Source organism: Mrakia frigida (assembly GCF_051309035.1).
Source record: "Mrakia frigida strain ATCC 22029 unplaced genomic scaffold BDY24scaffold_3, whole genome shotgun sequence".
In the NCBI taxonomy this organism is placed as follows: domain Eukaryota; kingdom Fungi; phylum Basidiomycota; class Tremellomycetes; order Cystofilobasidiales; family Mrakiaceae; genus Mrakia; species Mrakia frigida.
In genome coordinates this window covers 559,765-581,098 of record NW_027481278.1, presented here as the reverse complement: position 1 = coordinate 581,098, position 21,334 = coordinate 559,765, and the positions used below count along the sequence as shown (strand labels likewise).

Below are 21,334 nucleotides of genomic sequence, written 5' to 3'. Positions count from 1 at the left end.
GGTGACGCAAGGTTTCTCCGAGTTCATTTCCGTCGAGCTCACCCTAACGTCCAACTTCTCTCCTTCTCTTCTCCCTCCTTTCGGCTGGATGTTCGTCCCTCGAGCGGTCAAGAAGAAGCAAGCAGCCAAACTAGGACAGGCTCCAAGCTCGTTAGCTGCTCCTGCTCCTCCTCCAGGAACGGCTCCCTCGACTTCGACGAGCTCAACTTCCTCCCTCCCTTCCCCTTCCCCTTCTGTCCTCCCTCCGGCCCGTCAACCAACCGCTACAGACGTCAAACCGCTTGCAAAGGCTTCTCTATCCGAAGCGAAAACTCTCGAGCTCCAAGCTGTGGCCTTGTTGGAGCTGGTCTTCTCTGACCATGCTCTTTGGACGAAGGATGACCTTCACCTCGTCGCTCGATCCAACCAAAACGAAGGATGTACGTCGCTTCTCTTCCCTCCTCCCTCCTCCCTTCCTTCTTTTCCTGCGTAACCGAAGCTGAAGCTGCCTCACTTCGGTCGACAGATATTCCTCTCAACTTTCTCCTCGCGAACCACCCTCTTCTCTCCTTCATCGCTACTCTTCCTCACCCAACTCTCACTCGAGCTCTTCGTCAACACGGAACTCCAGGTCTGCTTCGAACGAGACTCGCTCTCACCGAGCCAAGGGCATGGGGAGGGACCAAGAGCTACGGAGAGCCTGGAATAGAGGTTGGAAGGTGTGACTGGGGATCGGAAGAAGCTCGATCTGGGAAGAGGGACGAGCCGTGGGAGGAGAGGACGATCTACCTCGTGAGTGTCTTTCTCTCTTTCTCTCGCTGTCGCCTCCTCGTCGTTTCGAGACGTGTCGCTCATCATCGATCCGATCTGGTCCATTTTTACAGGAAAGTCTTCCTCCTCATCTTCGATCTTACCCTCAAGTCCTTCTCTACCTCAACTCCCTCTTCCACTCCTCCTCTTCCAACCAACCCGTCGTCCAATCCCTCTCGTTCGATGGCCTCGTCTTCCGCAATTTCGTCTGGATCGTGCTTCGAGACGAGGAAGCTCTCAAGAGTGTCCAAAAGGAGTGGTCCTGGGATGGAGCTGTCGCTCGAGGGAAGAGAGCAGCGAAGGAAGTCGAAGGAGTGTCGAAGGAGACGGAGGAGGGTCGCGACGCTGGCTTGAGAGTCCTGAAGAAGTCAGTCTTCTTTCTTTGCTTTCACGTCAGATCGACGATCTCCTTCATTGACAGAATTCGCATCCGTGTATCCAGAGTCGAGCACTCTCGTCTACAGCAGGAATACGTCGCACACCTCGCAACCTTCCCTTCGACCTCAACCCATCATCCCTCGAGCACCTCCATCTCCGCCCCTGCCTTCGTTCACGATCAACCTCCTCATACACACACCTCCATTCGAACTCCTACCCACCCTTACACCTCGTCTTACAACCCTCCAAAGGCTACATCCACTTTCGCAGCACCTCCACCTCAGTTCCCATCCTCCTGCCTTCTCTACCTCAAAAACGTCGACCCTCAGACGTCCAAGACGGCTCTCCACACCCTATTCAACTCTCTCCTACCAGACGGAAAGGAGATCGACTACGTGGACTGGGTGAAAGGATCAGACAGCGTTCGTTCAATTTTGTTTTCGACCCTTCGAAATCGGAAGTTGACGCGTTCGCGACTTGCTCTCCTCCTTTTTCTTGCAGTGCCATCTTCGAATCTCGACTCCCTCTCACACATCCCACCTCCTCAAATCTCTCACTTCCACTCCCATCTACCACATCTCTCCCTCGGATCCTCCCATCCTTCCCGAACTCATCTCCGGAGAACGAGAACGAATCTACTGGATGGACATCAAGGAGTCGATTCGTTTCGAAGCCGTTCGCATCGCCGCTTTGGACCTCCCCAAATCACTCAACGGATCCTCATCGTCGAACATCGAACCTACATCTACCATCCCTACCCTCTCTCGCTCTCAACTGTCGTCGGACTATCCTCCGGGATGCCTCGTCTTCGCAAAGGGACTCGATCCCGATTCCTGTTCCAAGACGTCGCTGAAGGAGCTGTTCAATGCTGGCCTTCGCTCGGACGAGACGAATTCAAAAGGCATGGAGGTTACCTACGTCGACTGGTCCAAAGGTCTCGATACGGTACGTTCTCCTGCAGCCTCGTTTCAGCTCGTCTTCTCGGCCTTCGTCAAACTGACGCGTCGCGCTGTTCCTTCTCGTTTCCTTGTTCTCAGTGCTACCTTCGGCTCCCTCATCCCTCCCTGGCTCCTCTCCTCCTCTCCTACTTCTCTTCCTCGGACTTAAGGGTCGCTCTGGAACTCGTCGAAGGAGAGAGGGAGTCGATCTACTGGAGAACGAACGTGAAGGAGTCGATCAGGAGGGAAGCGGCGAAAGTGGCTGCTGGTGGTTTGGATTCGACGAAGGAGGATATGAGGGACGATGGGAATGGTGCAAAGAGGAGAAAGAAGATTTGATGGGTTGTTTACTCAAGGTGAGAGGGAGAGGGAGGGAAAGCTGAGATGTGGGATGTTCGACTCGAAGGAGGAGGCTGAGACTACCACTGGTGAGCAACGTTTTTCTCTTTCTGCTTCCGCAATATATACTAAGTCTCAAGCTAAGCCTCCCCACATCTTCTTTCTCCAACAGACTGTCCTTCGACTCTCCTCCAACGCGTTCTCGGATTCGAAACGCGTGACGCGTCGTGAGTCTCCTCTCTTCCTGATCCACGATCTCCGCCCAGCTGTTGAACAGACCTTCCTGTTCTCATTTTCGCTAGGCTGAAATCCTCTCGATTCTCATCGCTCAAACGAGTAAGTCCTTCCCACGCTCGGTCCTCTCGTTCGAAACGGACGGCGGCTTCGACGGCAACTCCTTTCGTTGTTTTAATCTAACCCTCCAAAACTCCTCCCTCCCTACGCTTCAGGATACGCTCCTCGTAACCTCCCAGGATGGGCTCTGTGTGCTGGCTGGAGAAGGGGAAGGAAACGTCAGGCAGTTGCTCTTCCCCTTTCTCCTTCCTCCGTCGCCGTCTCCCTGGTTTGGTTTGGTCGAACTCGAAATCCGTTTCTACGAGTTACCTCAGAACCTCTAGGATCTCAACCCGTTCTCCTTCTTCGCTCGTTTTCCCCAAGGCAGGTCCTTCCCCTTCCCTTTCTATACCACCCTCTCCCTTAGGCGCTGGCCGCTCAGAATCTCTCATTTCGCTCTTTGTTGTGAGCTCTCCTCTTCCCTCTCTTTTCCTATCTCCTCTTTTCCTGGAGCTGAATCCCCTACAATTCCCTTCTCCCCTCTCCCTCATGCTCTTCCCTTCAGATACCAAGTACTCATATCTGAAAATTTACACGACGTGAGTTGCAGTTTCTCCTTCCTTCATCAAGCTTCGTCGGCGTCTCTCCTCCTCTCGACATCTCCCTCGCCTTCTTTTCGGAAGTCACTCCCCCCCGGCTATACGAAACCATTCGAGCAGGAGTTCGAATATTTCTTCTGTTCATCGGCGTGACCCCTTCTCCGATTCTTGGAGGAGAAGGATGCCAGTCGGAGCTGTAGAAGCCTTTGCCCTCCTCGTCTTTCAATTTGGTTGGCTGACCCTCGACCTCCTCCCCCTCCCCTCCTTTTCTCCTTGCCTCCCTTTTCCCCGCCCAAACAGCTCTCCCTCCTTTTCATCTTCAAACAGCCATGAGCCAAAATCCTCCCCAAGAAGCTTCCTCGAAACCTGGAGGTTCTCACCAGTACACCGAGGAACGAGAACGAGAAGCAGAAGACGACGACGAAGAGGAGGAGGAGGAGGAGCTCTCATCGCCTTCGACGGACGAGGAGGACGACGAGGAGTGGATTCCGGGATCGACTAGTGAGTCGCTTCTGCTCCTTTCTTTCGCGGAAGAGATGCAGATCTGTTCTAGAACATCGATCTTCTCCGATAGAAGCTGACTAGAAATCTATTCTTCCCATGGAAGCAGCTCAAAAACGTGGTTCGGGACGTCATCAAACCACTTCTAAACTCCCTTCCTCCTCCTCTGCCTCCTCCTCCCTTCAGCCTTCGACCCACTCCTCCTCCGCCTCGAGACACCCCTCCTCTCATCCTCAACCCTCTACCTCTTCTTCTTCCTCGAGCCAACACCAATCCCGTCGAACCTCCCTCAAAAACGAGCCATCTCCCTCCCCTTCTTCCTCCGGTCAATCCTACTCTCCTCCTCGCCCTCAATCCTCCTCGACCGACAAGCCCTTCAACCCTTCCACCTCTCGAAAACGTCTTCGAGTAGGACCCAAACCTCGTCGGTTCCAGTCGAACGCGAAGCAGGTCGAGATCTTCATGGCCTCGTTCGAGGAGGCAGAGCGACCTTCGAAGCAGGAGAGGTTGAGATTGGCGGCTGAGGCGACGAAACTCGTTTCAGATCCAGGGACGACTGTTACAGAGAGTGAGTTCCTTTTCTTGTAGAAGCTTCCTCGTTCTCCAGTGTTTGAAAGGATGTGTCGTGTTTGGAGCGGTCTGGCGAAGGGGGGGCTCGTCCAAACGAATCTAGATGCTGATCGAGCTTGTCTCTCCTCCTCTTTCCTCCAGGAAACGTCAACGTTTGGTGAGTTCACGGTCTCCTCGGGCTGTCTAAAGTTTCCAAAGGGCTCGAGCTCGTAGGGCTCTCAAAACTTGAAGAACGCAGCTCACCCTCTGCTCCTCTCGCTCGCTCCTCTTTGCTGCTCTCGTTCTCGCAGGTTTCGTAAGTTCTCTTCCCCACATTTCTCGCTATGGAATGTTGAGACAACTCTCTTTGGTTCACTGGAGAGCTTGGATGCTGATCTTCTTCGTTTCGCTCCTCTTTTGCAGAGAATCGGTTCGTCCTCATCTCTCAACTCCGAGCAGAGAACCCGCTCATATCGGCTAACGTTCGCTCACCAACTTCCATGCCCTTCTCCTCTTTTGCGTTCTGCAGTCGTCAACACCTTCGAGAAGCCGATAGAGGGATGAGACCACCCGTGTCGATCAAGAGGAGGAGGTCCGACGAAGAAAAGTCGAGCGCGTCCCCCCAACGCTCGCCTTCGGTCGCACTTCCCTCCCTTCATCAACATCACGAGTACCTCCGAAGGAACTCTCTTTTCGAGTCTTCCCGTGAGTCAAATTCCCATGATTCCTTCTCTCAGTCGTCTGTGAAAATTATAACTGACGCGACTTCTTCGCGTCCCCCTCTCTTCCCCTTTGCTTTCCTCTTCCCCGTTCTTTGATTTCGGTTTTCGATTTGGTATTCTTCTCTCTCACCCTTCTTCTGTTTCACCTTGTCCTTCTTCTCACCCTTTATCACATCTCGCAGCCATCGTCGTTATCCCAGCGAGCAGCCTCGTCGTCGAGAGCTGGGTTCGAAACCTCACGACACCCTCCTTTTCTCCCTCTGGACCTCCTCCTCCTCCACCCGACCTGATCCTCTACGCCAACCCGTCCGAAGGATACTTCGCCTGGTACATTTCTCACGCTGGACGAGGCTACAAGATGCATCTTCCCTTCTCGACCATCACAGGCTTCAACGTCGCACCGCCCAACAGCGCCTCGACGTCGGAGTGCGTCTTCTCGGTCGATTCTCCTCCTCAGATGTGGTGTACGAAGATGAGGGAGGGCCGAGTTGATCTGGGAGCGGAGGGAGGTCCTTGGGAAGCGATTGGCGATTTTACCGAAGGAGTTGTGTCGGGGGCGAGGGAGCACAAGATCAAGGGACCCGACTCGGTGAGTTTTTCTCGCTCTTCTTTTCCTTCTTTGCCTCGATTCTGATACTGACTCTTCTCTTGTCTTTCTTCTCTTAGACCACGAGATCCACGATTCTCAACATCATCACCTCCAGCCCCGAGCTCAGCCATCTCCTCTCTTCGACTCGACCAATCCCTTACCTCTCAATGCCACCTCCGTCGAACGCTCCTCCTTCCTTCGGTTCAGTCTCCTCTTCTTCAACCTCCAGTCCGGGATCCTCGTCGAACCCGTATCCTCCTCCTGCCAGGATCTCGCCATCGGCTTCCGTCGCTCGCCTTTCTCTCGGACCCTTCCAACAGGACGCGATCGCTTCGACCACCCCTCCCTTCTCCATCTCTCGCCTCCCGGTCGCACGTCCCTTCTCTTCGGCAGGAGAGAGATCGACGTCCAACGATCTTCGGAGCACGTTTGGATCGTCCGGCCACGGAAGCAGTCGACCGTGGACGACAGGAGAGGAGTGGGAGCCGAGATTCCAACTCGAGCACGCGGCTCCTCCTCTGCCTCGACAGCAGTACCTTCCTCCTCCTCTCGCTCCTGGTCCTCCTCCCTCTCGCCAGAGGTTTGACTCAGTCAGCTCTTACGGAGGAGATCAGGCTTCGTCGTCGTCGTCCTACAATCAAGGAGGAGGAGGATTCGGAGAACGATCCTCACCCGGATCAGGATCGGAGGCGTTTCGGTACCAGCCGTCGAATTACAGCTTCCACGGACAGGAATCGCCTCAGCAACGCCAGCAGAAGTACGAGGTGCCTTTTGGGTCGATCCAGCAACCCCATCAACGCTTCATCTCGGCTCCTCTCCCAGTAGCGCCTCGGAGGGACTCAGCTCCAGCGTCGTCGACTCGACCTCAGACCTCCCACTACGTTGGTCCTCCTCCGCCTCGAGTTTCTCTGCCCCATCTCTCCACTCCTTCCACCTCTTCATCGTCTTCGTGGTCCAGTAATTCGTTCACCAACCCATGGCCCTACCCTCTCGATCCTCCGGCGTCGTCGTCGACAACAGGACATTCCTCCCTTCCTCCTCAGCGCTCGTCCGAGTTCAGCTTCACTCCCTTCGCACCTCAGCAGTCGTCGTACCAAGCTCAACCTTACCAACCGGATCCTCGGCAGCAGCATCCTCAAGGACTTCAGTACGAATCCTCGCAACCACCGAGCGGGGAAAGGATGGACTTCGATGACAGCTTCGACGCGTCGAGTGGACCCAGCTACGGTCATCGAGGAGGTCCTCCCTCTTTTCGAGGAGGTAGAGGTGGATACAGTGATGCTACCCAGTAGAAGTAGTCGTTTTTCGAGGCTCTTTCTCTTTCCCTTTCTTTATTCGGAGCTGCCCTTCTCGTCGTCTTCCCGTTTTGTTGCTCGTTGGTCTCTTTTTTCCCTTTCGCTTCACTTCTCGTCCTAGCCTACCTTCTCTTCCCTTAATCAGTAACCCCCCAGGACTTTATCAAGCTACCGTCGTCCCCGCCTCGTCCTCTACCTTAATCTTGTTACCGTCTCCTTCTAATCTTTGGTTGTTCGACGACTCTCTGACACACACGCTCCTTTCACGACCTCTCTAGTTCACTCCACCCACCCCCTTAGCTCTTTGGCTCGAGATTGTTTGGCTCTCAACGCTTTTCGCTTCTCGTCGCTTTCCCATTCCCGTTGCAGATCTCTCGCACTCGTCGTCGTCGTTCGAGTCCCCACCCTCGTTTTCAAGCTCTCAGTTCTACAGTAACTCATACATTAAATTTAATATACTAGCGTCACCCATCATCTACCTAGATCATCTCTCTTCGCTTGATAATCCAACCATATCTCTTCTTCAATTCTTCTCTTCTCGAGAAAGCAGCGTCCAGGCCGAGACGACGAAGGATCTACGGCCCTCTCAGTACCGTACAGCAAAAAAACAAACACCAAGCTCGTAAAAATCGTTGCAGTCTAATCTACAGTGACCGTGATCTAGTCTTCCAGTCTTCCCGCTCTTCCTCCTTCAGTCGAAGTCACGCGTCGCGTCGGGTCGCGTCGAGTCGTTCACCTCTTCCTCAGATCCACGACCTCGACCCCCTGGCCTTCCCTCATTCGAACATGACCATAGCCTTGATCTTCAGCTCCGAACCCTCCCTGCTCACACCCAACGTCCAACCCAAAAGCCCAAAACGAGTCAGTTCTCCTTCCTCTTCCTCCCTCCTTCTCCGCGGACCTCCATCCCTTCCCCCTCTCTTCTCGTCCCGCTTCACTCACCGTATAAATCCCCCCATCCACATCAGGATGAGGATGAAAGGTCTCCCTTCTCCTGCACGCCATGATCAAGTTGAGACCTGGTGGGTCGGTGAGACGAAAGATTCCGAGGGCGGGAGTGGCGAGGGGAGCACAGACGACGGCGATGGCTTCGGGGAGCATGCATTGGTAGGCTGAGTGGGTGTGGAGCTGAGGGAGTGTTGAGTAGGTGGAGGAAGAAGGGGAAGGAGGAGCGAGAGAGGAGGGAGGAGGAGACGATCAGCTCTTCTCGAGTCGAAACGAAAGAAGACGCAGAGAAGGAGAGTGTATTGGAAAGGATGGACGTACATCGAGTGAAGACATGAAGCATGATTGGGTTGGGTGGGTGTGGATCTGAACCGAAGCAAGACGAAAACAGGTGAGCTGAAAAGATCGAGACGCGTTTCGATTCGTCTCGGAGATCAGACTCACCCAACCAAGCGTCAACAACCCCCTCTTGTCCTGAAACTCAAACACCTTCTCTTCTTCTAACGTTCTAATAGAACGCAAAACCCAGAAAGAAAGAAATCAGCTCGTCAAACCAAGAGAAAGGAAGACGTTGGATCCGGGCGACGCGTCTCCCTCCTCCCTCCTCAGCATCATCACCTTACTCACTCGCAAGTATCCCCCGTCCCCATTTGCACCGGTATCAGCAGCACCCTTACCGTAAACACCCCGAGATCCAACGTCCCCAACAGCAGCCCACACGTCTCAACCTTCTTCTTCGTGTTCTTCGCCGCCACCTTCAAGAAGCTCGAGACCACCGACGGCGGTAGATTGAGAGTCTGGAGCGAAGTAGGCCAGGAGTTGGAGGATGATGGATTGGGTGAAGGAGAGCGAGAGGAGCGTCGGTTTTGGGAGGAAGAAGAGGGAGGTGCGAGCCGAGGGGAGGGTGCGGGAGGAGGAGGTGGTGGTGGTTGAGGACGTTGGGCGTAGGAAGGGTAGGGAGAGTTGGAAGGAGGTGGTGGGTTTGGTGAAGGATAGCGAGATGGGTAGGGTTGGGATTGAGGTTGAAGGGTTGGGTAGTTGATTTGAGGGTGATGGGACGAGGAGGGATAGCTTGAGCTCGAGGACGGAGAGGAGTGGTGATGATGTTGGTTGTTGAGCGAAGGCAGAGGCCTTGATTCCGTTGGATAACGAGGTTTCTGTTGCTGTTGACTCGACGAAGAATACTGCTGAGGTGGTGGTGGTTGTGGTAGATATCTCCCAGCAGCAGGGTGCGAAGGAAGCCCTCTCGAGTTGATCTGAGCTTGATCCCTCTCCTCCTGTTCCCTCCTCCTCCGCACCCTCTCCTTCTCCTTCTCTAGCTCCTCCCGCTCGTTCCAGTTCGGATGGGAAGCTCGCCACTTCTCGTAGCGTTCGGATAGAAGAGGTTTCATCTTGTTGAGAGCGTCGAGGGCTGCTTGACCGGACTGAGGAGAATCGGAAAGGAAGGGAGGAAAGAAGGTCAGCTTCGACCCTTCGCCACCATCTCCTGTTGTTGAAAGACGACTGAACGACTGACCTCTCTGATATGACCCTTCTCCTCCTTCCCCAAGTCCCTGTACTGAGGATGAGTAGGAACCAACTCCAGTAGAATCCTGCCAAACCAACAATCCAGCCCAAACCATCAGCGTTCGTTGAGCTCGCTCGCTCCCTTCCTTCTCTCCTCTCTCACTCGTACTCACTTCGCACACCTCACCCAAGCTCCAAACTCCCTCTCGTAACTCTCCCAATCATCCTCTCTCCTCCTGCTTTCTCGATCGGTGGAGGAAGCGTACGAGACAGCTTGGACTTGGACAGCGTCGGCTGCTCGGACCCACGAGCGAAGGGAGTAGGACGACGAGAGGCGGACGGAGGCGGAGGCGAGGTCTGAAGAGGGATGTTGGAGAGGGTTAGTAGAGAACAAGGGACGAGAGGAGAGGAAGAGGCGCGGACCTGCTAGTTCTGCTATGGAGTGAGGGCGGGAGAGGGACATGGTTAAGGAGGAGGGAGGGAGAGAGGGGAGGAGAGCTGAGCTTCGCTGGAAGCTGAGAAGAGAGGCGGTGAGCTGCGAGAAATCGGAACCGATCGTCATCGAGGTCCTGAGAAAGTTTTCAACGGCATTTCATTTGTCGGAGAGCAGAGTCCAAGTTGAGTCGACTTGTGGGAAAAGTTGCTCGCAGAACGAGGCTCGAAGGAGCGAGGGTCGAGGGAGGCACGACGTCGCGTCTGCTTTCTCTTCTGCTCTTTGCTGAGAATCCTCGTCCCTCTGGTCCCTCGTCAGCTCGCTTGGAGATCATTCGAAGTTACCATTCAGCTCAGTCTATAGAGACCCACGTCCCTTCCCCTTCACGATCCCTTCTCTCGCTCGCTCGACCCAAACTCGTCCGTCGACGCGTCCCCGTCTCTCTTCTGTCCTTCTTTTATCCTTCCATTATCTCACTCAAGCCCAGACTCAACCTCGAGTAGCCTAGACAACGTTCCAACTCCCATATCTGCAGGTATGATGCTCCTCCAACCGAGCTGCTCGAACCAAAAACGCTCGAGACGCGTCGTCCTTCTTCCGAGACGACGCGCTCGAATCGAAACGGCGTGGAGTCCAGAGAAAGGGAAGGATGTAATAAAGAGCTGTAAGTAGCGATCCGAGATACAGTTGGGTCGGGTGTGGCTGGGTTGAGTGTGAAAGCGATTTTGAGGGAGGGAGATTGGGTCCGGAGAGCTGTTAAAAGAGCGACGCTCCAGTGTAGAAAGCGCTCTGCTTGGACATCCAGATGAGACTGGTGGCTGCAAACGAAGAGCCCAAATAGAATCCCGGTCAGTTTGAGAGCGAGGAGAAAGAAAGAGGCGAGAGGAGAGGAGATGGACAACGAACTCGAAACAATCGCAGGCCCGAGCCACCCTTTCCCAATCGTGCAGGTCCTGTAGATCAAGAGTTCCGAGTTGAAGTGCACGAAAGCGATGATGTAGGAGCAGAAGGCGAGTTGGTAGAGCCTGGGGGTCGATTTTTTAAGAAGGGAAGGAGTCAGCTTGAGGGAAGTGGAACGACAAGGAGGAGGGAGGAGAGTTTCGTTCGCGAGCTCACTCCTTGTTGGTGATGTTGTAAGCCGCGTAGAGCCTGATCAACGCTGAAACCAGAGTCCAGATCCCGAAAGTCCTGTTGCTCAAGGGAGTAACTGATTCCGAATCCAAATTTCAAAAGCGAAGCGATGGGGGAGGAGAAACGAGTGAGCACAAAGAAAGAGAAGGCAAAGGAAGTTGGGGGAGATCGTTGCTGACCCTGATCTGGTTTGCCAGCGTAAACTTTCCTGGTGAGGGTAGGGGAGATGTAGTTCTGGACAGTGTTGAAGCAGGCGAGCGTAGAGACAAAGAGCATCCAGTAAGGAAGGACACCGCCTTGGCCGTTGGGGAGATCTGGAGGGAAGGAAGGGAGGGTGTGAGCTCGAGAGAGATAGAGAAGGAAGGAAGGAGCGAGGAGGAGCGTTGGCCCAGGAATGCGAGGGCTTACGAGCGAGAAGGGAAGACATTTCTGAGAGAAAGAGAAGGTGAGAAAGAGGTGTGCAAGAAAGAAAAGTTGAGAAAAAAGGGCTGATGCGGGTGGGGGGGAAGGAGATCTCGAAGGAGTTTGGTTTCGATTCGACCTCCAACTCCTTCCTTCTCTCCCCTTCCCGGTCTTCTCAACGAGCTCAAACAGAGAGGTCTCTCCTTCTCAACTTCAGGATGGACGCCTCATCAGCAGCAGGACCCTCTGCTTCTTCTTCCCATCAACCCATCGCCAGTGGATCCACTCCTCCTCGACGAGCTCCTTCCCCTCCCCCGCCAGCCGTCCTTCCCTTCGCTCCTCCTCGTTCGTATCTTCCTCCCTCCCTACGTTCGACTCATCTCTTCACGAAAGCTCATCTTCTCTCTTTCTCTCTTCCTCTCGTTCTCGTTTATATCTCGCAGCCCTCCCGAAAACGCACCTCACCGGCTCGCTCGACCTGCTCTCGCACCTCTCCCTCCTCCCTTCCTACGACGCCTATGTTCGTCCGTACTTTCGAAACCCAAAAGCACCCGTCCCTCTCGCACCAGGTACAGGAACCGTAGGAGGACTCGCTGCTCTCACAGCGGAGGACAAAGGGAAGGGGAGAGCGGTGGAGGGCGAAGGAGGGAAGACGAAGGGACGACCGGTTCAACAGCAGACGAAGAAGATCAAGGATAACGTGGTCGATCTGAAGAGGATGAAGGCGGATTTCGATGATTTGGTGGAGGAGTGTGTGGTCCTGGGTGAGTCGAGGGAACTGTTTCTTTTGGGTGCGAGGAGAGCAGCAGGAGGAGGAGGGGGACGAAAAGGGAGGAGGTCAAGCTGACACCTTTCCTTCCTTTGATTCGTTTCGAAGCCTCCGACCACCCTTCGATCCATCACCCTCCAGCTTCGTTCCGCCGTCTGGTCTACGAAGCTCCAGACGAAGGATCGGTACCCAACTGGGCGGAATCGTTGAGGGTTTATCAGCCGGAACAGCTTGAGGAGTGGGGGTGGAGGTTGAGCGAGGGGAGGTTGCCTGAGGTGAGCTTCGACTCGATCCTTTCCCTATCTTCTCGTTTTCGAGAAGGGAAGGAGAGCTGACTAGCTTCTTTGGTTGGATCTGGGCTTGGTTAGCTCGACGACATGTCTCTCTTCGTTCGGACGCCTAGGATCCAAGGGGACAAGAAGAAGGTTCGTTTTGGGTCTCGAACGCGTCGTCTCGTTTCTCAGCTCCCTTTCCCACTCACACCTCTTCTTTCTTCCTCTTGCGTTGATCAAACAGAAGAAGAACAAACGACCTCGACCTTCAGAAGATCCTCTCAATCCTGCTCCCAACGCCAACACCAACACCAACACCAACGGAGGGAACGCTCAGTTCATCAACGTCTCGTCGGATCCGAACAAGCGTCGGAAGGAGGTCAGTCTCAGCTTCCCTTTTCTTCTCTTTCTCTCTCCTCTCTCCTTTCGTCGAGGATCCGCTGGAGCTGACTCTTTGATCGTGCTTTTCGTCGTCGAAAAAAAACAGAACGGAGGAGCGCTGACGCCTCGAACGCCTGGGATCAACGTTGGGACGCCTGGAGGTGGGAGTGGGAGCGGCGGAGGTGGTGGAGGGAGAACTCCAAGGGGTTGAGTTGACGGATGGTGAGTGACGCTGTGAATTTCTGGGGGGTGGAGAAGAGGAAGGGAAGGACAGGTTGGGTCGAACTCGGAGAGAGAGAGAGAGAGACGCGTGAGCTGACTTCGCTTCTGTTCTCGCCTTCCTCCCTCCAGATTTCTCGCTGCACGAGCTTCGGCTCAGTTTTACTTATGTTCACTTATGATTCACGCACGTCCCATGTTCACTCACTCGGTCCGAGGAAATCAACCAGAGGAAGCATTGAGGAAGGAGATGCCGCTTTGTTTTCTTTCGACGCGTACCCGACTGTGCCTGGCCTTCCGAGAACTCTTTTGGATGCTCTCAGTGGCTGAAGAAGGAGAGCTTCGCAAGCGAGAATCAGGATCGGCAGAGGAAGCGAGAGGATGAGGTAGTAACTGTTCTGTTCTAGAAAAACAACAACAACGGAAAGCCCTCGCTCTCTCAAGAGAGAGAAACAGAAAATCGAAACAGACCTCCTCCTCGGGCTGTCGGGCGCCGAAGCGAGAGTTCTTGGAAGCGAGCAGAGACGTTCCTCGAGCTCATCCCACCTTCCTTCCTTCTTCTCAACCCCCACCCTTAGCTCGGCAAACCAAACCAAGCGAGTCTCCCTTCTTCCCTTCCAACCACCACCACCAACACCCCACCAAACTTCCAACTCTCCCATCGATCTCGCTCGCTCCCTCGCCTCGCCATGGAGAAACCCACCACCTCTCCCTCCCTGCCCTCCCCTACCTCGTCCCACCACAAGGACGACGAGAAGCATCAACGCTCAGAGAACGAGATCCTCAAGAAACCTTCTCGCTGGTCTCGCAAATCGAAATCTCCAGCATCAGCAGCAGCAACAGAAGACGTCGCCGTGGACGTGGATGAAGGACAAGGATCAGGAAAGGATATGAAGATCCCACCGGTTCCGTTCCTCCAGCTGTTTCGGTACTCGACCAAGGGGGAGATGATCTTGAACTTCTTTGGGTTGGTGGCTAGTGGTGAGTGAAGCATCTGGCTGAGGGAGGGGGGGGTCAAAAGGGAGGAAGGTCGAGTGTTTGAGAGAGAGAGGGAGGGAATCGGACGGAGGTTCGACGCCGCCGCTGCGATTCGATTTGGCACTGACTTTTTGTGGGTTGGTGTTGATTTGGGGGTGATGGGATTTAGCCGGTGCTGGTACGTTTCCTGATTCCTTTTTTCTTTGAGCTTTGAGGTTTGAGCTGGAGGGTTTCGAAGCGAGAGATCGAGTCGAAAGCTGAACTGAAGTTGTCCTTCCTTTTCTTTCGTTTGGATGGACTTCTCGCAGGTGCCGCCCAGCCTCTCATGACGCTCATCTTTGGAAAACTTACGGGAGCCTTCGTTGATGTGAGTTTATCTCTTCGAAAGCTCGCTCGACTCAGAAGGGAGGTGCTCAGGAGGAGGAGGAGGAGGAGGGAAGGAGAGAAGGTCGGAGAGTCGATCTGAGGCTCGACCGAGGAGGGCCAAACTTCTGCTTCCTTCTCCTCTAGGAGGGAGGAAAGCCATACTGACCAAACTACGTCTCGTTGGATGTGTTGGTACAAAAAACAGTTCCAAATGATCCTCAACGAAATCGGAGAGACCGCCGGCGCTCCCACGGCTGAACAACTCGCCACCCTCGCTGAAGCTCAACGAGACCTTAAGAGCACGGCTGCGTTGGATTCGCTCTACTTGGTCGTTATCGGAATTGCCATGTTCATCGCTACCCTGTTCTTCGTGAGTTCGATGCCTGATTCGGCTCGGCTGGGGGGGAAGAGGAAGGGGACGGACGGAGCTGACCTTTTCCTCTCGACGCGTCGTCTTCTGCTGGCCTTTAGATGGGAGTCTGGGTCTACACTGGAGAAGTCGCTTCCAAGAGGATCAGGGAAAAGTACCTTCAGTCGGTTCTTCGTCAGGACGTGGCCTTCTTCGATACCCTTGGAGCTGGAGAGGTCGCTACGAGGTTCGGCGGCTCGTTTCTTTTTCGTTCTGTCTCTCCCTTTTTTCCCGTCTCGTCGAGGCTGACTACCTTTCTGAGCCTTGTCTTCTGACTTTTGTAGGATTCAAACCGATACTCATCTCATCCAAGAAGGAATCAGCGAGGTTCGTCCAGACAGTTTCGATTCCGGAACGTCGCGTCAGATTCAAAAAGACTGATCCCTCTCCCTTCCTCCTCTTCTGAAACAAACAGAAAGTCGCCATGGTCGTCAGTTACCTCGCCACCTTTGTTACTGGTTTCGTTCTTGCCTACTCGCAATCCTGGCGTCTTGCCCTCGCTCTCTCCGCCATCCTTCCCTGCATCGCTTGCACCGGAGCCTTCATGGGGATCTTCACGACCAAGTACAAGGCTGCTGCGCTCAAGAACGTCGCTGATTCTGGATCTCTCGCCGAGGAGGTGATCAGTTCGATTCGAACCGCTCAAGGCGAGTTTGACGCGTGTCGTCCCTTTCCTCTCTTCCTGGAACAAGGCTGACGCCTCTCCTCTTTTTGAATTGAGCAGCCTTCTCTACTCAGAAGAAGCTTTCTGCCTTGTTTGACGTGCACGTTGCTGCTGCTTTGGTGGTCGGCAACAAGGTAAGTCGTCGGCTTGATCGAGTCCTTGGTCGCTTCGAGCTGAAACCTTTGGTTTCTCTCTTACAGACTTCGACAGTGATGGCTGCGGGTCTCGGTGCTATGTTCTTCGTCATCTACTCAGCCTACGCTCTCGCTTTCGGTGAGTAGACCGTTTCGATACGCTCTTGCCTTCAGACAGTTCGAGCTGACCGCGACGCGCCTCCCTTCTTCTCCCCGCTCCTACTCAGCTTACGGCGGTGTCTTGATCACTGAAGGACGTGCAGACGCCGGAGTCGTTGTGAATGTGTTCTTAGCTATCTGTAAGTGTTTTTTTAGAAGACGAACCGTAGAACTCGACCCAGACAAGGTCGTTTTTCCGCGTTTCCTCTCCTCTTGCTGCGGCTGACCCTTCTCTTTTCCCCTTGGTGGCTGTTCCCAGTGATTGGATCCTTCTCATTGGCTATGGTAAGTTCTTGATCGGGAAACCTACGACGTTCCTTCCTGGGGATCGTCTTGAGCGAGGCTGAGATGGACGCGTCGAATCGACACTGACTCCTCACTTGCTTTTTCGGACCCTCCCTTTCTTCTCAGCTCAACCCCGAAATCCAAGCTATCGGAAACGCTCGTGGTGCTGCCGCTAAGGTGAGTATCGGAGTAGTTTCGATGGTAGAGACGACGCGGCCGTTTTCCTCGTTTGACCTTCGCCTTCTTCCAAACCATCTTTCTAGCTCTTCCAAACTATGGATCGAGTTCCTTCCATCGACAGTCTCAGCGAGGAAGGTCTTCGACCGGATGAGGTTATTGGAAACATCGATTTTGAGGTGAGTCTCTTCGAGAATTGAGTTTGACCTTGAACCCAACCGCGTCGACTCCAGCTGACCCTGTTCTCCTCCTCTTCTCAGAACGTCGTCTTCCACTACCCATCTCGACCCAACGTGCCTATCTTGTTCGTCGACCTTCCTCTCTCGTTCACTCGATCCGTAACAACGAGATGTCTCGTAACGTCGCTTCACCGCTTACTTCTCTCTCCTTTCCTCCGTTTCTCTTATTCTTCCTCTCAACAGGAAGGGATTGACCGTTCACTTCGAAGCTGGACATACTGCTGCTCTCGTCGGAACCTCGGGAAGCGGAAAGAGCACCGTCGTCGCTCTCGTCGAACGATTCTACGACACCATCTCGGGAACCGTCAAGCTCGATGGAAGGGATATCAAAACCTTGAACGTCAACTGGTTGAGGCAGCAGATTGGTGAGTTCATTCGCCCTCCCCTTGCTCGTCGGCAATCGGAAAACCTAGCTCGATCTCTGACGCCCTTTCTCCCTCCCTTTCTTCGAACTTCAGGTCTCGTTTCTCAAGAGCCTGTTCTGTTCGCTTCGTCGGTGCGAGAGAACATCGAATATGGTCTGTGAGTGCTCGAACTGGTTGAATCGCCGAGAGAAAGGAGAGAGACGGTGTGTCGACGTCCAGTTGCTGATCTTTTGAACCTCTCGTCCCGTCTCAGGATTGGAACCGTCCACCAACACGCATCTGCCGAGGAGAAGTTCAAGCTCGTCAAGGAGGCTTCGATCAAAGCCAACGCCGACGGATTCATCACTGCTCTTCCCGAGGGATACGACACCATCGTAGGAGAGAGAGGAATGCTTCTTTGTGAGTTTAACTTCTCTTTCCTCAGACGTTCAAGAGTACCTCGAGCCTTCGAGTACTGACCCTACCTACACCTTTGTATCTTCTTCTCTCGAAGCTGGTGGCCAGAAGCAAGTGAGTCGCTCTCGATCTCCCTTCTTCGTCTCGCCGCGACGCTGACCTCCTTTCTTCACCCTCTTCCTTGAAAAGCGAGTCGCCATCGCCCGAGCCATCGTCTCTGATCCAAAGATCCTCCTCCTCGACGAGGCAACATCGGCGCTCGACGGTATATCTGAAGGAGTTGTTCAAGATGCGCTCGAGAAGGCTTCGAAAGGGTGAGTTCGAGGGAAAGAGCGACGCGTCGCACGATCGAGCCGCTGACCGCTTTTCCTCTCCCTGCCTAACAGTCGAACCACCATCACCATCGCTCATCGACTTGCTACCATCAAGGGTGAGCTCTACTTTCTACCTGTCCCTCGAACTCGAGCTCAACGTCGCTGACTCTTCTTCTTTCGTTCCTCGAAGACGCCAACAACATCGTTCGTTCTCCTCTCCTTCGCCTTCTTTCCTATCTTCAAACCCCTTCTGACACAAGACCTTTATAACTTTCACTTCCACAGCTCGTCATGGGAGGAGGAGAGGTTCTCGAAATGGGTACTCACAACGACCTGCTCGAGAGCGGAGGAGCCTACGCAACCCTCGTTACTGCTCAGCAACTCGCCGCCGCCGTCGACAAGAAGTCTGGAGAGGAAGACGAGGGAGCGCACCAGGATCACGACGCCGACCCGCAAGGGATGAGCTCCGCCGACGCTCGAGACTTCGCTGCGAACGAGAAGCCCGCTTTGGAGAGGTCGACGACCGGGAAATCGTCTCTCTCGAGTCAGATCCTCAAGAGCAAGACGACTGGAAGCTCCACTGCTGGAAACGAGGTCATCGGTTATCCTACCATCGCCAAGAGGTTCTGGAAGTGAGTTTCATCGAAGGAACGAAGAAGAAAGAGGAAACGCAGGGCCCGACGCGATTCCTCGTACTGACTCCTTCTCTTTCTTCGTTTTCCAAGGATCAACAACGACTGCCGCATGTACTACATCGTAGGTTTCATCACCTCGGCCCTCGGAGGATGCGTATACCCTGGTGATTCCTGATCTTTCCGCTGTTCGAGACCGAACCCTGAACTCACTCCGTCCTTCTTTTCTTCAGCCTTCGGTATCCTTTACGGAACCGCTTTGAACGGATTCTCGCTTTCGTCCGACGAGCAGATTAGGTGGCACTCTTACCGATCTGGATTGTGGTTCTTGTGAGTACACGAGATGCCTTCTGTCGCGACTTCAATTCGGTCGCCATCGAGGGACAAAGTGCTGACTGCACCTTCCTCTCCCCTTTCTTCAGCGTCATGGCCATCCTCGCCGCTATCTGTATCGCTATCCAGAACCATTGTCTCATCAGAGCTTCCGAAGGTACGTTTTCTAGAATTCGAGCTTCTAGGAGATCGAAGGTCGTTAGAGAACTGACGCGTCGTCTTCTCTCTTCGTTGCTCCCCAGCTCTTACCGGCAAGCTTCGATCTCTCAGCTTCAAAGCCATCCTTCGATCTGATGTTGCTTGGTTTGACGACGAGAAGAACTCGGTGAATAGGGTTTTCTCGAGCGTGTGCTTTCCGTCGGACGAGAGCTGACTTTGTTTGATTTTTTTTTTCCCCTAGACTGGAGCTCTCACATCATCTCTTTCCGACTACTCGGCTAAGATCCAAGGACTCGCTGGTGTCACGCTTGGAACTATTCTGCAGTCGTGCGCAACTGTCATCGCTGGAGCCATCAGTGAGTCTCACAAAGAAGGATCTCGAGTCGACGCGTCGTGCTGACCTTCTTCTCTTGCCTCTCCTCGCTCAGTCGGTCTGATCTACAGCTGGAAGCTCGCCTTGATCGGAATCGCATGTATACCGCTTGTGATTTCGGCCGGATATTTCCGTCTACAACTCGTCGTTCTGAAGGATCAGAAGAACAAGGCGGATCATGAAGCTTCAGCTCAACTCGCCTGGTTCGTTCCTCAACTCTTCTTTAATCTTAGTGAGCTCAAGATTGACCTTCCTTCTCGTTTGGAACTACAGCGAAGCTTCTGGAGCTATCCGAACCGTTGCCTCGCTCACTCGTGAGAAGGACGCCGTCGGTGAGTCTTTCAGAGAGACGACGAAGTGGAACGCGTCCCTCTCCTTCGCTGACGTTCCTCTGCACCGACGTGGACTTACAGACGCCTACTCAAAGTCGCTCGACATCCCTCTCCAAGCTGCGAAACGGACCCTCATCTACTCCAACGCTCTCTACGCTCTCAGTCAATCGCTCGCATTTTTTGTAATCGCGTTAGTTTTTTTCATCGGATCTCGCTGGATCGCCGACTTTACGATCTCCCTCACAGCTTTCTTCACCACCTTAATGTCCGTGGTCTTCGGAGCGATTCAGGCTGGAAACGTGTTCTCCTTTGTTAGTATCGTTGTTTTCCCTCTCGACGACAAAGACCCGACGCTGACCTGAGTCCTCACTCCCTTCGTCCTGTTCTCCTCTACGCCTCTCCCCATCGTTCCTTCGTCTTACAGGTCCCCGACATGAGCCAGGCGCAATCAGCTTCCTCTTCGGTCATTCGTCTCCTCGATTCTCGACCCGACATCGACTCGGAGTGAGTCCAGAGTCCAGCCTTGCCTCTTACAGAGTCGAACTCACCGGTGATGACGCTTTCTTCCTTCCTCAGATCCACTGAAGGAATCATGCTCGACAGGAAAGCCGTTCAGGGTCACGTCCGATTCACGAACGTTCACTTCCGCTACCCAACTCGACCTTCAGTGCGGGTCCTTCGAGGGCTCAACCTGGACGTCGCTCCAGGAACCTACGTGGCTTTGGTCGGTGCGTCGGGATGCGGAAAGTCGACTACGATTCAGGTGAGTAAAGATCAAGTCGAGGAGAGAGGAAAATCCCGTTGCTGAACTGTTTCCTTCCTTCCAGCTTGCCCTCCGGTTCTACGATCCTCTCACCGGATCGATCACTCTCGACGGTGTTCCCATTTCTGATCTCAACGTCAACAGCTTCGTGAGTGACCTCTCCGCTCTCTCTGCTCTCTCTTTGAGTCTTGTTCCCGGTCGACTGATCGTCCTTCCTTCTTCGTTGTCTCTTCTTCCTCACAGCGAGAGCAAGTCAGTCTCGTCTCTCAGGAGCCAACTCTTTACTCTGGAACTGTTCGATTCAACATTCTTCTCGGAGCCATCGTCCCGCCCGAGCAGGTCACCCAAGAGGAGCTGGAGGAAGCTTGTCGATCCGCCAACATCCTGGAGTTTGTGCAGTCGTTGCCCGTGAGTCTCACGTTCCTTCTAGATACATCTCTTCTCGAACTGACCTTTAATCTCGTTTCTCTCGTAGGATGGCTTCGATACGCAGGTCGGAGGAAAGGGAACCATGCTCAGTGGTGGTCAGAAACAGGCGAGTCGACGCGTCCGGCCTGTTCCTTCTTTCGACCCTCCGACTGACTTCCTCTCCCTCTTTCCAGCGAATCGCCATTGCTCGAGCGTTGATTCGAAACCCCAAGATCCTCCTCCTCGATGAATCGACCTCAGCACTCGACAGTACGTCGGAGAAGGTCGTACAAGCTGTGAGTCTTCGATTCGTACTGCGAGGAGCGAGACGCACCGCTAAACCCCTCCATCTTCTTCTCTATCCTCAGGCTCTCGACAACGCTGCGAAGGGAAGGACTACCATCGCCATCGCTCATCGACTCAGTACTATCCAAAAGGCCGATCGAATCTACTTCTTCCACGAAGGTTCGTTCGATCTCCCCCTCAGTCTCGTCTTGTCAAACGCTGACCTCTTTCTCTCGTTCGTTCATCCTCCAGGTCGAATCTCTGAAGCTGGTACTCACCAGGAACTTCTTGCCTTGAAGGGAGGGTACTGGGAACTGACACAGATGCAATCGGTGAGTCGAACTCTCTCCTTCGACGCGTCGAACCAAGTCCGAGACTGACCTTCTCTTCTCTCGTCCCCTTCCTTAGCTTTCGAGGAATGAGTAGTCTAGATCTCCTGTTCCTCTTTTATCTTTCTTTGTTGGTCTACCTGCTCTCACTCACTGCTTCGTTGCTTATTCACCATGAACATTTCCTTGAGAACGGACGGAGGG

The 21,334-nt window shown here is 54.0% G+C and overlaps 7 protein-coding genes across 7 annotated transcripts; 4 read left to right on the top strand and 3 right to left on the bottom strand.

The window, feature by feature from the left end:
• Positions 1-88: 88 nt before the first annotated feature.
• BDY24DRAFT_411914 (uncharacterized protein) lies at positions 89-3,516 on the top strand (the record flags this gene model as incomplete). Its single annotated transcript, XM_076642992.1, has 11 exons — positions 89-419; positions 506-771; positions 864-1,156; positions 1,232-1,589; positions 1,669-2,112; positions 2,205-2,373; positions 2,462-2,533; positions 2,617-2,671; positions 2,747-2,780; positions 2,894-2,964; positions 3,348-3,516. The coding sequence occupies 11 exons, from the start codon at positions 89-91 to the stop codon at positions 3,514-3,516; spliced, it is 2,262 nt and encodes a 753-aa protein (XP_076500323.1).
• A 129-nt stretch (positions 3,517-3,645) lies between these two features.
• On the top strand, positions 3,646-7,429 carry BDY24DRAFT_438262 (uncharacterized protein; the record flags this gene model as incomplete). Its single annotated transcript, XM_076644346.1, has 6 exons — positions 3,646-3,817; positions 3,927-4,385; positions 4,529-4,544; positions 4,896-5,071; positions 5,271-5,677; positions 5,755-7,429. 6 exons carry the CDS (start codon positions 3,646-3,648, stop codon positions 6,967-6,969), a joined length of 2,445 nt encoding a protein of 814 aa, XP_076500322.1. The 3' UTR covers positions 6,970-7,429.
• Positions 7,430-8,822, bottom strand: BDY24DRAFT_376863 (uncharacterized protein). Its single transcript, XM_076638711.1, has 5 exons — positions 8,545-8,822; positions 8,362-8,425; positions 8,239-8,283; positions 7,915-8,100; positions 7,430-7,794 (listed from the first exon to the last, which is right to left on the bottom strand). Exons 1-5 carry the CDS (start codon positions 8,565-8,567, stop codon positions 7,705-7,707), a joined length of 408 nt encoding a protein of 135 aa, XP_076500321.1. The 5' UTR covers positions 8,568-8,822; the 3' UTR covers positions 7,430-7,704.
• BDY24DRAFT_161067 (uncharacterized protein) lies at positions 8,436-9,399 on the bottom strand. The gene has a single exon (XM_076636173.1). The coding sequence runs from the start codon at positions 9,306-9,308 to the stop codon at positions 8,541-8,543; it is 768 nt and encodes a 255-aa protein (XP_076500320.1). The 5' UTR covers positions 9,309-9,399; the 3' UTR covers positions 8,436-8,540.
• Positions 9,400-10,612: 1,213 nt separating this feature from the next.
• Positions 10,613-11,414, bottom strand: ERG28 (Erg28p; the record flags this gene model as incomplete). The annotated part of the gene is made up of 5 exons (XM_076642991.1): positions 10,613-10,674; positions 10,763-10,881; positions 10,973-11,063; positions 11,167-11,301; positions 11,396-11,414. The coding sequence occupies 5 exons, from the start codon at positions 11,412-11,414 to the stop codon at positions 10,613-10,615; spliced, it is 426 nt and encodes a 141-aa protein (XP_076500319.1).
• Positions 11,415-11,486: 72 nt separating this feature from the next.
• On the top strand, positions 11,487-13,299 carry BDY24DRAFT_376856 (uncharacterized protein). The gene is made up of 7 exons (XM_076638710.1): positions 11,487-11,734; positions 11,833-12,153; positions 12,267-12,433; positions 12,527-12,583; positions 12,675-12,809; positions 12,918-13,033; positions 13,163-13,299. Exons 1-6 carry the CDS (start codon positions 11,608-11,610, stop codon positions 13,020-13,022), a joined length of 912 nt encoding a protein of 303 aa, XP_076500318.1. The 5' UTR covers positions 11,487-11,607; the 3' UTR covers positions 13,023-13,033; positions 13,163-13,299.
• Positions 13,300-13,506: 207 nt separating this feature from the next.
• Positions 13,507-21,320, top strand: BDY24DRAFT_408555 (ABC transporter ATP-binding protein). The gene is made up of 39 exons (XM_076642795.1): positions 13,507-14,011; positions 14,178-14,186; positions 14,317-14,375; positions 14,580-14,744; positions 14,846-14,970; positions 15,068-15,110; positions 15,199-15,430; positions 15,508-15,581; positions 15,648-15,720; positions 15,809-15,880; positions 16,000-16,025; positions 16,152-16,202; positions 16,289-16,381; positions 16,463-16,506; positions 16,625-16,806; positions 16,900-16,963; positions 17,060-17,205; positions 17,300-17,316; positions 17,392-17,516; positions 17,589-17,632; positions 17,707-17,720; positions 17,802-18,148; positions 18,242-18,315; positions 18,382-18,478; positions 18,571-18,638; positions 18,724-18,806; positions 18,882-18,996; positions 19,069-19,216; positions 19,287-19,345; positions 19,427-19,656; positions 19,770-19,849; positions 19,922-20,108; positions 20,173-20,256; positions 20,352-20,516; positions 20,584-20,643; positions 20,711-20,812; positions 20,885-20,981; positions 21,054-21,133; positions 21,210-21,320. The coding sequence occupies exons 1-39, from the start codon at positions 13,720-13,722 to the stop codon at positions 21,225-21,227; spliced, it is 4,044 nt and encodes a 1,347-aa protein (XP_076500317.1). The 5' UTR covers positions 13,507-13,719; the 3' UTR covers positions 21,228-21,320.
• Positions 21,321-21,334: the final 14 nt, after the last annotated feature.

Bases quoted from the DNA above. Each gene is read 5' to 3' on its own strand.
- BDY24DRAFT_376863 (XM_076638711.1), bottom strand. From the start codon at position 8,567: ATGGGGACGGGGGATACTTGCGA. The intron at 8,426-8,544 runs GTGAGTAAGGTG...GCGTTCTATTAG, and splicing joins GGGACGGGGGATACTTGCGA to AACGTTAGAAGAAGAGAAGG. The intron at 8,101-8,238 runs GTACGTCCATCC...ACACTCCCTCAG, and splicing joins GCTTCATGTCTTCACTCGAT to CTCCACACCCACTCAGCCTA.
- BDY24DRAFT_161067 (XM_076636173.1), bottom strand. From the start codon at position 9,308: ATGAAACCTCTTCTATCCGAACGCTACGAGAAGTGGCGAGCTTCCCAT.
- BDY24DRAFT_376856 (XM_076638710.1), top strand. From the start codon at position 11,608: ATGGACGCCTCATCAGCAGCAGGACCCTCTGCTTCTTCTTCCCATCAA. The intron at 11,735-11,832 runs GTTCGTATCTTC...TATATCTCGCAG, and splicing joins CCTTCCCTTCGCTCCTCCTC to CCCTCCCGAAAACGCACCTC. The intron at 12,584-12,674 runs GTTCGTTTTGGG...TTGATCAAACAG, and splicing joins TCCAAGGGGACAAGAAGAAG to AAGAAGAACAAACGACCTCG.
- BDY24DRAFT_408555 (XM_076642795.1), top strand. From the start codon at position 13,720: ATGGAGAAACCCACCACCTCTCCCTCCCTGCCCTCCCCTACCTCGTCC. The intron at 16,964-17,059 runs GTGAGTGCTCGA...GTCCCGTCTCAG, and splicing joins GAGAACATCGAATATGGTCT to GATTGGAACCGTCCACCAAC. The intron at 20,644-20,710 runs GCGAGTCGACGC...CCCTCTTTCCAG, and splicing joins TCAGTGGTGGTCAGAAACAG to CGAATCGCCATTGCTCGAGC.